Source organism: Manacus vitellinus, unplaced genomic scaffold (assembly GCF_001715985.3).
Source record: "Manacus vitellinus isolate BGI_N305 unplaced genomic scaffold, ASM171598v3 scaffold_56_pilon, whole genome shotgun sequence".
NCBI classification, from domain to species: domain Eukaryota; kingdom Metazoa; phylum Chordata; class Aves; order Passeriformes; family Pipridae; genus Manacus; species Manacus vitellinus.
The window spans coordinates 198346-214984 of record NW_021940660.1 but is presented as its reverse complement, the minus strand read 5'-3'; the positions used below and the strand labels follow the sequence as shown (position 1 = coordinate 214984).

General features: G+C 36.2%; 1 protein-coding gene across 1 annotated transcript in view; it reads right to left on the bottom strand.

Annotated features, from left to right (window-relative positions):
* Nucleotides 1–16639, bottom strand: part of VAV3 (vav guanine nucleotide exchange factor 3) — a 157990-nt gene that overhangs the window by 55315 nt on the left and 86036 nt on the right. Inside the window, exons 16-17 of the mRNA XM_029963247.1 lie at nucleotides 9827–9928; nucleotides 7886–7986 (exon numbers count right to left, since the gene is read on the bottom strand). Coding sequence (XP_029819107.1) covers nucleotides 7886–7986; nucleotides 9827–9928 — 203 coding nt within the window. The remainder of the gene's footprint in view (nucleotides 1–7885; nucleotides 7987–9826; nucleotides 9929–16639) is intronic.

The window sequence follows — 16639 nt, the reverse complement described above, 5'->3', positions numbered from 1 at the left end:
TTCTGTATTTCATGTCTTCAAGTTCAATTCAGCATTGCATTAGCATATCATAGACTGAAGCCATTGGTGGTTTATTTGCCTTTTTTACTATAAGTTTTATGGTACTATTTTAAAAATTATGAAACAAATAAAACCCTGTAGGAGATCAGAAAGACTGCGTAAAGACTAACAATTCAGCATACACACGCCACCACACATACAAAAGACACAAAAGGGGATATCTTTCTTACATGTCTTTGAGTGTGTGATCTGATAACAGGTATTTGGGTGTACTCTAGATTTTGGTTTGGTGCGTTAGCAAAGCACACACAGCTGTATTTACCTGTGTGCACTCTCTAGCACTACACGCGCTGCTGAGGCAAAGCCCAAACTGCACGTGCCTGGTCTTCATGTAACTTCATCACATTTGAAAACTTTTACTGTAATGTCTTCTAAACAGGAAGGTGCGTTCACAGTAAAAGAAATAATAAAAGTTTAACTGCAAGTACATTTTGTTCTGCTAAAAAAAGGTTACATTAAACAGTAAAGTGTGGGAAAACAAAATCTCTGCCTTTCTAGCACTTAATGCAAAGATAAGGCATGCCCAGACCAAACACCCCAGCTGCGGACGCTGGGCCGGGCCAGGCAAGCACAGCCTTTACCACTGGCAGAGCTCTTCTCACGTACACCTTCAGTCACTGCTTCCCCTCTCACACTACACCAAAGACACCTCATCTGGTCATCCACAGAAAACGCTTTTATGATTATAACCTTTCCAAAAGTATTAATTTGCATTTTTATAGTGAGCAAAGAGAAGGAAAATAAGCCTGCCCAAAGGAGGAGATGCAGATAGTATATTCAGATTTTCTAAGGAGCCTGAGGGAATTAGTTGCCAAAGTACTGCTGAAATTCAATACAATTTTGGTATTTCACAATTTGATATGCCTTTTAAAAAATTTTTGCCAAAATACGAATAAAACCACCTTTTCTGAATGTTTGATGTCAGTATTATGAATGATTTCAAATGAAGAGAAGTCAAAGAGGTAAGGACTTGCAAAGGAGGCCAAAACTTCAAATCCAGACTCAGGGAGGTTTTTTTCTTTTTGTTTTTTTCCTTTAAAATAAAAGGCCTATGTTTATTTTAGCAGATCTATTATCAAAATGTTAAAATGGAAATGTCATTTATCCTCCAGTGGGAATGAATGAATCTGATTTTTAAAGGTTGCTGTTGAATATTATTTGTATCTCTAGGAAATATCCCAAACCCAGCTAGATCAATGAGTTCCATCTGATCAGAGCATCCCATCAGAACATCCCAGCAGTTTTCATAGTAAATAATTAAGAAACTCTGTGATAACTGTTAAATAACTGAATAACTGGATTCAAGAAATAACTACACAGGAAGGTAATAAATATTCCTGATAAGTCATGCAAAATAAATTTCATTAAAAGGGAGGTGGGAGACTTGGATTAAAAAGAAGACCAACACTGATGGACCAAAACACCATTTGTGGCTTCACTATCAACACTTCAGTAATTGAAAAAATATCCAGTATTTGTATTTCCACATAAAAGCCTATTCAAAAGACATTCTTGTCTTGTTATTTCAACACAGTTCAAATACTCTCATATTTCAGAATTCGTATTGAATTCTGTGAATTGTTTCCTCACAAAACACTTTTTTTCTCAAACACTGCACAAGTACAAAAGCAAGAAAACCCTCATTTCTATTCTTAGAAAAAAAGAATGTAATGTCTGCGGATACCCATCAGCAGATATTTTACACATGACAACTTTAATTCAAGTTCCTGCTCATTACTAATTTGCCAATGAAATTATCGAGTGGGTCCTCAGTTCTGACAGCCAGCTACTTCAATGTCATAGCACAGTTTTGGGGGGTTTTTTGTTTATTCACTGAGGCCATGTTACCACTGGGTCACATTTTGATAATTATATTTTACTACAGAAGCAAGAAGAGCAGCAGCTGGCCTCAGTAAGTGAGGGAGGGAGATCAGAAAATGGGAATAAACTGCTCCTCAGGGATGCAACAGTGCAGCTGGATTTACATTCTAACTACATGGAGAGTAAACAAAAAGGATACGTAATAAACTACTCACCTTTCTATTTTAAAAGAAAGCTCAAAATATTTAAAACTCGGGAACTGCAAAGTAAGTCACTTGGAAGGAGCTGTGGGACTACCTATTCCTTTACAGTAATTTAGCCAGTCATTGCATAATCAGAACAAAATTAGAAATGTGACCTAGATGTATCATCGTGTAGGACCCTGAAAAATATCAAGCCCCCTAAGCAGCTTTTGTTCAGGTTGAGCAAGAATCAATAGTTAAACAGTACAGTTCAACCTTTGCTGCAGTTTCTAAAAAAGTGGCATAACTCCAATGAACTTTCTGTGATTTGAGCACTTACTTGTCAATTCACTTGACATGGAAGGTTTGGAGGAAAGCCAGCAACTTTGCAACTATTGATCAAGTCAGCAAAAATGTAAACAGTGAAAGTTGCTGGTTTCTTTTTAGCTGTCAAGACCCCACGGTTTTCATGAATAATCTCTAATGTGCTGTAGCAAGCAATTATTACATAAACAGCATGGACTACATTATTGGGCATATACATTACCACATGAAAGCAACTCTAAACTTAACCCATTCATATGGCAACATTTTCTTTCAAGTTCATCATACAGTGGAAGAAACTTCTTTTCCACTTAAGGAAATACAGTACTTTTTCAAATGGAATTATCTGAACAAGATAGAAATCATGCATAAGTTAACTAAAATTTACTACAAAAGTGACCCGTTCATGTTTTTTGAATCCATTTATGACCTGATGAGACATGTCTCTAACACTCCCTGGGAAAAGCAATATAAAGAAGAAAATGTTGTGGGTGTGGCACTATATTTAAAATATTCAAAATATTTTCAGATTCTAGAACCGTTATAGGAGGTTTCTCTAATTGAAATATTCAATAGTGTGTAGAACCAGCAAACATTTGCCTGAGAATACTTAATTCAATATAATTGGATGGACTTGGAAAAATTCCAGTCTGGAAATAGAAATGAATTGTTAATTCTGCTGGTTTAGACTAGGAAACAGACTACAGTTCTGCAGTACGTTCTGTGCAGAGTGATTCTGTTTTATCAGTCCTGAAGCCTCTGAAGGAACTGCAAGGGGCACAGAACAACCTATACAATAGAAGTGGGAATAAGGGATACAGCTTCTCCTTTTGTCTACTAAAGGTGTGTCACTCAACCATTCCCAAATGTTAACCCTTCCAACTAGTGGAAAAGCATCACCAGATGAGTCAAATTGTCTTGTGCCATGAAAGAAGAGAGAGGAATGCAGCTGAGAAGCCAGAAGAGGCAGCATGGGAAAGGAGACCTCCTCATCAGTCGCCAGAGAAAATAACAACACATATGTCCTTGTAAATGGCCTGTCAGAGAAATATGTGCATCCATTTTAAAATCCTTGTGTTTAAGGATTTCATAAAGTCTTGTGTTTAAGACTGTGCAATCAGACTCGAAGGAGTCCATCAGAACATTAGGGGAAAAAAAAAGAGGGGGCATGGAGGATTTCAACTCACAGAAAGACTAAGTGATAGGGAAAACAGTAAAATACATGCAAATGTAGAGGACTACTTGAGCATGCACAGGACAAAATTTAAGGGGGGGGGGAAGTTAAATCAATAACGACAGAAACAAACATAGAAGACTTCAACCAGCACTGCCGATTTACAGCAACAAGGGCAGGAACAGCAACCAAGAAAATCCAAGGGCTAAATGCAGACATTTTGTTCTATTTATTAATTCAACTAATTAACTCTGCATCTTTTATCACTACAATTTCTACAGTCTGCTGAACTGGCCTTCTTTGAAGCAAAACATCTGAAGAACTGGCATACATTTGTGTATAAGGCATAGCATGAGAACACAGCAATTTATCTTCAGATTTTGTCAATGTTTCTCTCATAAGTGTATCATCTAAATCTGACACTTAATAATTTTGTCATTCAAAAGGTTTCATCTGTCTTTGGATGTCTCTCTTTTGAATTTTCACAAACTGCAACTCAGAATGAAATATAAAAAGATTTAATCCACTCAGGGAGGTTCTAAGTATCATTTCAGAAAGGCTAGCAAAAAACATCTGCTATGGTCTATAAAGAAAACAATCTCAAACTGTACAAAACCAGAAAATGCTGAGGAAAACTCAAATGCCTTTGAGAAACCTAATGATATATTCCCATTGCAGTGTTTTGAACTCTGATCACCTCTTTTCAAATAGACCTCTAGAAATACAAGAGGTCTACAGAATGGGAATGAAAATTATTTGAAGCATAGAAAAAATTCCACTTATGAAAAGATAACAAAAAAAGAAGCTACTGAGTTCAGAGAGTATACTATTAAGAGGTCACGAGAAGTTATAAAATAATTTATCATAGAGAAGCAGTCAGTCAAGACTTTTATTGACTCTTCTCACAAAAACCCTAGGTGAGAAGTGTTGCATAGAGAACTCACTGTTCTAACATTTGTTGAGTTAGATACTTCCAAACAGGAAAGATCTATGCCAAAGCATTAACAAGACCTAAAAACTCTTCAAACATCAAAAAAGATAGAAAGAAAATGTAACAGGATCAAGCAAGGAACATCATTCCCAGGCATTGTCTACCACACAGAGGATTTGCACTTTGCTGTGAAGCATCTGGAATGGCACTGGCAGAATGACAGAACACCAGATTAAAAAGAAAACACATATATCTACACACACACACACATATATTCCAAGTCTGTGGCCATAACTAATACCACGTGACTGCGGAATAATAATCTCCAGTTTCCCAAAAGGATAATTGTGTTTCATGTCCATTAAACCCTGTGAAAGAGGCTGAAATAGTCCCTTAGAAACAAATAAACAAAAAGAAAAAAAATCCAAATACAGCAATACAATAAGTGTTCCTGGTATTTTGCTACAAGCCTTCCAGCTATGCTCCACAATTTCTTATCTAATAGCACTCTCAGGCTGATTTCTCAGAGAAGTAGCAAATGACACCGTTAAAAAAAATACATTTATAATAAATTAATTTCTCTAAATATTTTAAAAAAATATTCAAAATTAAAACCATGTTAAAATTTTGTGCATGTAGAGCCTACTTTTTGCACAAAATGCAGTGAAAATACTGAATTTTACATGATGTCTTTATGTCTGCATTCCTTTAGTAATATTTCATAACTTAGCAGGCACAGCAAGTAACTTATGGGAGACCTCATTTCTCAGCACAGCTGGAAAACAATTCCTACTCAAGTTGCAGTAACCAATATTTCAGAGAGTCTGAACTGTCCCTTTCCTTTCTTGGCCACATAGGGAAGCAGAAAATGGTAAAGCTACTCCTAAAACCTTTCCTTACTCTGTGCACATTATGAATGGGCAGCACTGCTCAATCAACACTTCTTTCTTTCAAAAGGTAAATAAAGAGTAAAAGTAGAAAACAGTAGGGAAAAATCTGAGGATTTTCCTTCCTACTCTCTGGCCAAAGTCTCTCTATCAGGTGGAGGGATGACACATTTTCAGGCAAGTAAGCAAAGCCCTTTGTCCTTTCCATCCTCATTAATTGATAAAGCAAGAGGGAATTATGGCAGCAGCTGTAATTTAGAGTTCATTTTAGCAGCTATGATCTCAGAGCAGGCTGTAAGGAAAGGCTGCTGTCCTGCCTCATGAGCACATAGAAGATCACAACTCTCCTGTCTTAGACTAGAGCAACAGGAATCTGGGAGCCTTTGAATAGAAGAAAAAATAGACTGAGAAGAGAAAGCGAAGTTTGAAGAGAGCACCGAGAGCAGAACACCTGGATGTAAGCAAAACCTGTAACACAAAACAGTATCTTAACAAACCAGTTGCTTCCAATTTTCAGAGCACTATCATTTTACAAATATCAGGAAGATGATTTAAAGTAAAATCCAAAATAACATTCTGCTCCTTAAAATTTTTAAAATTATAATTTATTCCACTTACAAAGAAGGAGAAATGTGATTTTGTTGTTGTTATGTTGTTCTCTCTATGAAGTGCACAGCATTGCTTAAGTATACAGGAAACTTGCGAGAAATCAGACCTTTTATTACCTAGGCCTGATACATGTTGCACCATATGTGTCCACAGATATTTACAGAGGAATAGAAAGACAAACTCCTGCTCCCCCGGAGTGCCAGCTATCCAATTAAAATAAATACTACAGAAGTGATATTAAAAGCAAAGGGAAAACGTAGAAGTAGGGGTGGTTTATACCACAGAAGATAGTTCTCCAGTGAAGAACAATGTGTTTGTTTTTCCACTCTATAATTTAAATGCCATTACTTTAAAACATTCAATTTTTAAATAATTTTACATATTTATTGTCTTTATAATATCTGTAGAAGGTTCAGTGAAAAAACTATGTTCCAAAAAGGATCTCAATCACAAATAATGTAATTGCTGTAATGATTTTTAGATCTACAAAAGATTATTTTTAAAGAGTCCAAACTTGCAGGACAGCATGGAAGATCTCCAGTACAGAAAAGCAGCTGAGAAAAAAGAAGTTCACTGACTGCAGCAAAAGTCAATACCTGCCATCCTGTTGATTTCATGAAAGAATGACGCAGGTAAACAGCACTGCGAGCCAAAAGCCAAGTAAAAGTCAGGAAGTGATGCAAACAGAGACAAAGACAGAAACAAGCTTATATTGAAAAGAACAGCAAGCCACAGTTGAAATCTTGAAGCAGCAGCTTAGTAAAGAACAGTGGATGAAGTCATCATGTAATTCAAGCAGTGGGAGAAAGATTATCTCTGCAACAGCATTTTGCAAAGATTGTAGATACTAATGTCAAAAAGAAAATAACCCAATGGAAGGGATTGCTGTAGCTTATGTGAGGTGAGACATGAGAAACTTCACAAACTATTATGAAATAACTGTGTAAAGGAATGTGCATGTTTTAGAGAAGTGAGAAGGACTAGAAACTCCTCCAGCATATACAAAAATGAATTCTCTTTCAAACACAATCAAAAAAAAGGCATAGAGGGAAGAGTCACAAATAGCAGTACAATTACATGACTAACTAGCTATAGTGTAACAAACTCACTGCCACCAAATGTATAGGTACAGGGAAGGGAAGGAGTGGCAAAAGATGAGGGTTAACATTTAGCATTAGCAGGGGGAGATCCAGAAGATGTCAGAAAAATTTACAGGTACAATAATGAGCAGAAAGGGAAGATGTCAAATTTTTTGAGTCATTTGAGGGAGGCCAAATGATAACTGAAGTCAAAAGAGCCCTGAAGGTCCCAAAGAGCAGAATAACAGGGGAAGTGCAAAGTGACAATGGTCAGGGAAGAAACTCACAGAGTACAGGAATCGATTAAAAGAAGAAAAAAAACAGTCCTTAAATGTGGGAAGTAGAGAGCCATCAATCACATTTTTTTGAATATTGTGAGTGGACAGAAACCATGGAAACCAAAGAGATGAAAGAGGAAGCTGAGGCAACGCATACAGCTTTAGGAACTGAAAGGAAAATATGAAAATTGATAGATATAAAGGGAGAACCACAAGGATGATAGATGATGTCCTGTACAGTAGGTGTTACGTATGAGCAGACTACAATTGAAACGAGAGCAATTCCTTCTTGTATACAACATTGACAAAGAAATTGGGTTTGACCTGTAACAGTTCTCTCTTGCTTCTGAACATTTCAATTTAGTAGCAATAAAAATCCCTATGAATCGTAAATGCAATTCTAATTGTGCTTATAAATGGAAGTTTCACAAGTATGCATGTTACAATAAACGCAAATTAGAAGTAAATTAAACCTTAATTATATCTAACAAGTTTCATGTCCTAATTAAAAATGGTATTCTAACAATAAAAATGACTTACCACCTAAATTAGCCCTGCCACAGTTGTCTAGTCTTCCTAAACATTCTTTGTGTGCTCCAGCTCCACACTTAGAACATAAATAGCCTTGATAAAATGTTCCCCTGTAAAATAAAATTAAGTAGTGATACATTAGAGGTGACAAATTCCACACATAAAGGACATAAGAGACATGGCAAAGGTATTAGAAGTCATTTGCTGTTCTGCATAATGATAGTCCTTAAAGGTTTGAGAAAAAGTGACAACTGACAAACAAGCAGCTCATCCGCTTTTTGCCACTACTAAAAAGTTACAACCAGATAGTTCTTTTGGACTACTAGTAGAATAACAATCTCCATTTCAATTTAATCCAAAGCAACTTTGGAACAGTACACTTGAAATTGTACCATTATGCATCTATCCTTCTATAGATCTACACTTAGTTTCATCTCAACGGGGATTTGCCTAGGCACCACGACAAATAAGATCCATTTCAAGAGAGTTGTAAGTTTGAATATATATTTAAGCATTAAGGAGTTTATAGGCTATATTGCAAACATTCTTGACTTTAAATTTGTTCATTTTTTAAAAAATAGATACCTTGGTACACTTCAGTTAATATTCAGAGCTGCCAATAACTGTAAATGTCTATATACCACAAGACAGCACTTGGGGATACCCAAGCTATCTTCAAGCAACGTGTATGGAGAATAACACAGCACCATGTGGGCTGTGTCCTGAATGCAAGAGAGCTGTTTCTCAGCAACAGCAGGTAGTGCAGTAACAGACACAATAACTCAGCTATACTGCTTCAAATTCAGAAATTGGCCCTCCTGTCTTCAAGTTTAGAATGCCTGCACCATTCTTCATAGCCACTTAGATCTTATTGTTTTGAGAAAAAAAAAATCTTTGAAAATCCAGGTCAGTCTAACTGTTCAGGAAAAAGGCTGTTAAAGGAAAAAAATCTATGACAGGGAGGAACATACCTGAAGTTATTTTATTCCATGTCTGTGCTTAACAATAACACTACCCATACTCAAATGCCCTTGCTAAAATGCTGTGGTTATATTTTTTAAAATATCAATAATATGCAACATAGAATCACAGAAAGGTTGGAGTTCAAAGGGACCTTAAAGATTATCTAGTTCCAACTCCTCCTGCCTTGGGCAAGGACATCTTCCACTAGACTGGGATACTCAAAGCGCCATCCAACCTGACCCTGAACACTACCAGGGATGGAGTATCCACAACTTGTCTGGGCAACCAGTTATGAGCACCTGAACTGGCCAAAATTTAGAAAGCTTTTGCATCTGCAACTTAACACTATGAAATTTGGCGTCAACACATTCCTTTATACCACTGGACATGTCATCTTTACAAAAAAAACCATGGTAGGTCATAAAAGCTCAAAAATGAATGAGAAACTACAAATATAAAAGCATGTGTGCTTTTATATTTGCACATAAAGGAAAGAGGCAGAATACATGGAGTTTCTTAGCTTGTTGGTCTCACAAATCCTTGTTTATGAATGCATCAGTTATCTGCTAGCATTCCTTACCTAGCCTTGCAATATCTGTCTTCAATTTGTCTACAGATCTGGTTCAGAAATGCCTGTTAATGCCTCACAGTTATTTTCTGTCTCACAAAGCAATCTCTCCATAGCAAACATTTATAAGGATCATCATCATTTGATTTTCTGAAACAATGTTCTATCTGTCTTTGCAACTGCTGGTCTACAGCAAGGGACTCTGTGGAAGAGTCATCATGGTGAAAATTGTACAAAATGGTTGCCATTTACTCTTACATAAGAACCATGCTAAAGCCATCTTCTGACAAATGAGAAGCATCTGGATGTTTTCAGCTTTTAACAGCACTCCTGCTAATATTTGGAAATTTGATTACAAAAACTTGCTAATACAACAGGAAACACTAGGTACGACTTCATGAAAACCTTTACAATCTTACCTTAGAAGCATCTGGCAGACTTTGCAAGATGTCACACGACTGAAGGTGTGCATTTTGAACTCATGAAAGCTTGTATCCGCATAGTCTGGCCGTATATTTGACCTAAAAAAAGTTTGAAAATTTGCATTAAACTAATGAAATCTAGAGCACAATGCAACATTCAGAGGAGGAAATCTGAACCCACAAACAGTTAGTTTTATTTATACTTTAATGGTTTTCACTGAAAAGAACCAGAAGTATGGAGTTTACCATACACCTTGAAATGAAACCTGAATTATAACATTATGCAGACCTAGTTCTTAAATATACCCTGTAACTACCTTAGCTGTCACAATAAATAGAAAACTAAACACCAAAACAAATTTCCTGTTTGATAAACTAGGATCATTTTATGAACCTAAAGAATGCTCACCTTTTCCTTCTCAAAAATATTTTGTTATGTGAATGTACAAGGAAAAGCAGCTCACACCCTGAGAACCACCATATTTGAAACATTAGCAGCAAATTTAGGACAGTTAGATCATAACTATGCAGTAATATACTGGATAACACGAGTGTTTTCAAAAGCAATTAGAAAATATTCACGGGGGTTTGGCTAGTCTTTTTCAATTGTGTTGCGTACCGCTGTTGCTACACACAGGAAATTTAACAAATAAAATAAAAGATCACTATTCACACTACTAAGATACCAAGACTCTATTAGCAGGCTCATTTCCAAAGATCAGACTTATGTACAAAGCGCTGGTCCATTACCATACATGTGTTTTGTTTATCCTCCCTTTTAAAAGCAGGTGTATAATTTAAAAATGACCCATTGATCATTTTGTTGCACCAGTTTCCTGGTTTATTTAAATTTTATTAAGTATTCCATTTAATTTTTTTCTGTCATTCCTCCCATTTCCAAGACTGTGTAGGACAACAGGAGTTTTCAATGGATTTCTCTTCTTTTTTTTTTTTAATTCAATAACATCCCCAAACTAGCTAAACACTGTCAAAATCAGTAATGCTGAAAAGCCAGGTTCATAATTTAATATTAATCTAGACTGTATCAGAGAAGACTATATATACAGCAAGGGTTAATGTATTTTTAAATATTATTTATATTGGAATGCTTAAGATGCTAGAAAAACACCAGATATTTATGGGAAGAACATAAGAATGCACGATGCATAGGAATTAAATAAGGAAAAAAAATCCTGAGGGTAAGAATGCAAGAATCTACAGCACTCAAAGGAAAACCCAGAAACTTTTCTGACACACAAAATTACATATTCACCCGTTAAAGTTGGAGATACTTATAAGTTTCATTTTTACATATTATAAACAACTTCTAGACTAAAACACAGACCAGCCACAAACTGCAATGAAACACAGATAACCATGCAAGCTTCAATCTCTCTGGGACTGAATGAAAAGGCTTACAAAAAAAAAAAAAAACCAACACATTCAAAGGATCTGTTTAAGTACCCAGTGTCAGAGAGGTCAGTCTTCTAATCTGCCTGCTGAAAACGAACGTGCTGAAAATGAAACTGCACTCAAAAACCAAATGAGATTTTGCTTTTATGCCTGAGAATAACCTGACAATCAGTATTGTTTTAACTATCTCACTTGTGTCTCCCTTTCTGCTATGATATGCAAAATGTCAATACTACAACTGCTGCTAACTGAGACTGGCATGGCATATGACCCATTCACAGCAGGAAGGGACAGGCATTGGGATAAAATTAACCTTAAAAAGGTAAAGAACTTCTTAAACCAGGAGAAAAAGTATTATTTTGAGGCTCAACTTGGCAGAGCCTGTATTTCACAACGTGTTTGACAAGGGGCTGCCAAAACTTCTTAGGCTACACTCCAAACAATCCTCAAAACTCCCTAGAACAAGTTACAGTATTCACACTCCCAACAAAAGCTCATTTTGAGTGACCATTTGGTTCTGAGCAGGGTATCTTGCAGAACCACATTCAAAGTATCAGCAAAATGTGCAGAGACTGAAAGCATACCAAATTAATCCTAACAACCTGATCATTTTTCAAGAACAAACCAAAGAAAAAATTCCATTCATTTCATTAGAACAGGATCAATCTTCAAAAATAATAAGCATAGTGGATCAAAAGAAAAAAAATTACAGCCTCATACAGACAGTTGTTTAACACATGCATATGACTACACAACTTCCTTCCATATGCAAAAATTCTCTTTCATTCTTCTCTCAGGCTATCTTCCACAAAGATTGAAATGCATGAACTACTGAAAATGTAAGTCCTATTAACAGAACAAAGATGATACACCATATTCATTCTTCTTTATATTAAAAGCAACATTTGAGTTTCTTTATATTTTACAAAGCCATTCAGTTTCATTTTACAGTTCTTAACGGAAAAAATTATTCTTCAGAGGAAAAAAGCATAGTGCTAAAATGGCAAAGAATGACGTTATGCCCCACAGAAGAGCTGTCACAAGCCCCTTCACCTTTTTCCATTCTAAGTTGTTTTATTGCACCTGTGGTCTAAATTGGACAATATAATCTCCCAAAAAAGAGGAAAGTTTTATCCAGATCAACAGATTTTCAACTTGATCTACTGTGTGCTAAAATTTGGATATATTTGTCCTACTTGCATAAGTAGAGGAATACAAAACTGAAAACATAACACAACACAAACTTGTGAACAGAATGCAAACTTCACTTTATCTTGTCCGCTATTACAGAAGAACTAGTTTGGTTCCAAGTACTAGTCAGTTCTTAAGGAGCACAAAAACATCTCAAAGAGCAAATTCATCAGTTTCTTTAAACCCCACCAGGTTTTAATTTGGTAATTTGAAGATACTAGCAATTACTTCAAAGAATTCCCTATCTAAAAAAAAACTTTTCCTTCTTCACCACCTACATATCTTTCATATTCACTATCAATTCACCAAGATCTAACTTCATGTATTTCCTTTTTGGATAAGGCCAAGCTGTCACAAAGATCCTGTAAAATGGCTTTTTTTTTTTTTTCTTTAAAGACATGAGCCTGAGTATGTCTTTTAGGAGCACCCAGAAACTATTCATAAGCCAAAAGGACCTTTTCAATTTTGCTAGCCCTTTCTTCTGCCACTAAAAATATATAATTCATCCCCCTTTTTTCCCCCCAAAGACACATCACCCAAAATGAAAAGCCCAAAAATCCCTCACAACATAAGTTTAGTGAATCAAAGGAGAATGCCACTGAAGTACATCAGCCACAGATTAAATGAATCTGGAAGGGACTAGAGCCTCAGCGAATAATGGAGGATCCTGTGCAGGAAGAGGAAATCAACAAGAGAAGAAACTTAATCTACTGCTGAACCTTTCTTTTTGTGCAGACTTAGAAGATGTCTCAAAATGAACCATGTCACTGCATCCACTCAGAATAGTTTTCTTTTGTCTCTTCCTTTCTGATTCTGATAGTTAATCCTAATTGTCTCAGATTGAGGTCAAACAGGAGTGGGAAAATGTCACGTGCTTGATTTCAGTTTACATGTCAGGAAACTATATTCTCAAATCTCAGAGTCCATCACATCTGAAAAAGATCAGTATTGTATCCATTATCTCATTATTCTCTTTATGAAGAAATAATATACTAAAAATATTAACATTTAGATGCACTGTTATCAGTTGATTCCTGTTAGACAAGGCATTTAATCACTGCTCCAAAAAAAGCACTCACAGTTATGAGGATGCAGTTTCCTGTTATTAATATCCTGATAAAGGCACTAGAAAAGAACAGTGCAAAATAAGAAACTGTATGCTTCCTCTGAAGAAAGAGTGCTGTAAAGTGAGGCACAAGAAAGAAAGATAAATAATGATACAACAAAATCCATAAAAATAAAAAGAATGTGTACTGTCTACTATAAATGTAGAGGTGGAATAAGGAAAGCTTTGTAGAAAAGCACAGATTGCAGTGCTAACCATGGACAGGAAAACTCTTGCACATTCTAGCACCTGATCACCTACGCTGCATTGTGGCACATCCAGTTCTGCAGTCACAATACCCATCGTATCAGCCAAGTCTGAGACAAGACACTGCACAGTATATATCAAACTGCAACTCTTTCCATGTAAAGCCTGAAACTTGATGAATCTAGGGGGTTGATATTTTAGTTTTCAATATGTTTTCTTTTCAGCAAATAAAAAGTAATGGAAAAATAACAAACTTGCACACATGCAAGTTTCTAACTAGAGGTCGAGCTCAACTCCTCTGCGACTGCCTAAGTCCAAATACCACAAGGACCATAGGAAATTTTTTCCCCACAAAACCTTCCACACTGAATATCACATCCTATGTTTTGAGTTTTTAAATACAGTAAATAAAGCTGATAATGTCAATGAAAAAAATGTCATGACATAGCATACAACTTTCCATAGCCATGTCCAACCCTAGAGAAGCTCGTTTAGTTACAGCATGCAAGCCTTACACTGACACACAGAACACAGACCAGAGTTCTCACAACACAGTAAACAGAACATTTCATCTTTCTCAAATCTTTTCCCTTCTACTTCTCAACCTGTGGGTACACTGGAAGACATAGAAAAAAAAAAGCTGAATATTATGTTAACATTAATTTTGAGCATAATACTAATATTTAGTACTAATATTAGTATAAATATTAGGAAAATAATAATTTTCCTCTTTAAAAGAAGAATTTCTTGTTGGGGAACTAAAAAATAAAAGGAACCCACACACGATTCTTATCAAATTTCAAACATATTGAAGCAATTAAGAAAATCTAATTTGGGTTTAAACTAGGTTCCTTCCCCATCACAGTGGAATAGTCAAGCCCTCTTGCAGACTCCCCAGTCACTCCAACCACAACTTCTATCATAGGGTGCCCCCAGCTGCAAATGAAATGTTTCCTCTATTTCTGCTGTCAAACAATCTTGACAAGTGTCCAGAGCAGGAAGATACCCATACACCAGAAATACTTAATCTCAGGTAAATAATGACAGAGAACACATTCCTCATTTTATGGTAAAACTGTCTGTTATTTTTACAAGCAACAGCAATGTAGGTAGTCAAAAGTAGTTTCCCTTTCTCTCTTTTACTTTTTCACGAGGCTGTTTTAGCTCCTACACTCTAGCAGAGACAAAATGTCATCATGAATCTGTTATTAGGACAATTTTTTCAATTCTCTCCTCCATTCAGCACTAGAGTTTTTGTAAGGGACAACCATGAGTGCCCTCTCCTGCACAGTGCTGGATCCCCATAACCACATTTACTCCAGTCACTACAGTGATGTCCTTGGGCTGCCCCTGAGCCTTTTGAACAAAGCTTTCTCTTTCAAAGTTACCTGCAGAATATTAGTCCCACTGGGACCAATTCACTGCTACACCACCAACCCAGAGACCTGCAGGTGCTAATCTTGCCAGTCTCCGTCACTCGGACACACAATTCTTGTCTCTGCATCAGCCATCGGAGCCACTGTGCAAGGAGCAGAATGACCACCTCCTTCAGTCAATCCCATATCTCTGAACAAACCCTTTGTCTGTAAAGCTTGCAGAGTTCAGTAAAGAAAACAATTATCCAGGTATCTTTTTCAGTTGCCCTTGATACCACAGACTTTGGAGCACGCCTCGTGCATGTGAAATATTCCTCTTTTAAAAATATTCCCTCCACATTTGCAGTGCCACTTTTTTCTACTGACTCTTACTTCTCAGAAGAGTAAGTTGATCAAAGGCCAATCTCATCAGCCACCCACATAATGCAACACCTTTATAAACGGTTTCAGAGTGTCGGGGTATCAACAGTCCCCCACAAGCTTTTGCAGTCAGAATTCATTCTAGCAATCATCTTTGCCTAGATTAATGGCACAGCTGACCACAGAGTAATGATATAGGATGGTCCAAAATTGTGTTGTCAAAATTGCTTATTTCTATGCCTATAGAATAAGGAATAAATTCTCTCAACTATCCAACCTCAAAACACTACAATAATTGTGCATTTCAGTAAAATGAAACAGTTTAAACTACAGTTTTCTAATACTAGAGGCTGGAATAGCACATCAAAGGCTTCAAGTCATTCTTAACCCTCAAGACACAAACATGTCACAATCAAAAGATTTGACTTAAGTCAAAATAAAGCAGTGAACCTTGGCAATCTTGACATATTCACCAGTGTAAATTCTATACCCCATTTTTCAAAACTGAACTTTGATTACCTTCAGTCTGACATGTTGCCAAGGTGCATGCTGCAATGAACGTCACTAATATCAAGTAGTTTAGATAAGATTTGCTACTGTCACTTCTTTACTTAATCAAAATCATATTCCAATGAGAAAACATTATGATCAGAATGTGTCTGAAGAGCAATAGCATCCAACAGGCATTTGGTTCCCTCAGAGCAACAATTTAGGTTTTTATCAGCATTCTTACATGCTTGTTTCCTTCTAGAAAAACTAAACAGAGCGCCTTTCACAACAGGTTGGACTAAATAAATTAATTGTATTGTAATATCTTCAGTGGGGTGGGCACAAACATGTTTTCTTTTACTGTCAGTTAAACTTTGTCTACACAATTAAGGCTTACAAAATAAAATGCAACAGGCAAACTACTAAACTTTCAGCCACAAAACTCAATCTTATCTACTATATATGTAATTACTACAGATGTATCCCAAAAGAATAAATAAAGGGCTAAGAGCTCCTTCCCCCTATTTTCCCAGGTGGAGAATAAACATATTAAAATCTCAGTCTTCATTTCCAAAAAGGACATATTTCTAAATATAAAAACAATGAAAAAAAATCTTATTTCATAAATTCTGACATACTGAGTACATCTTCCCTTGAATGTTTTGCCGT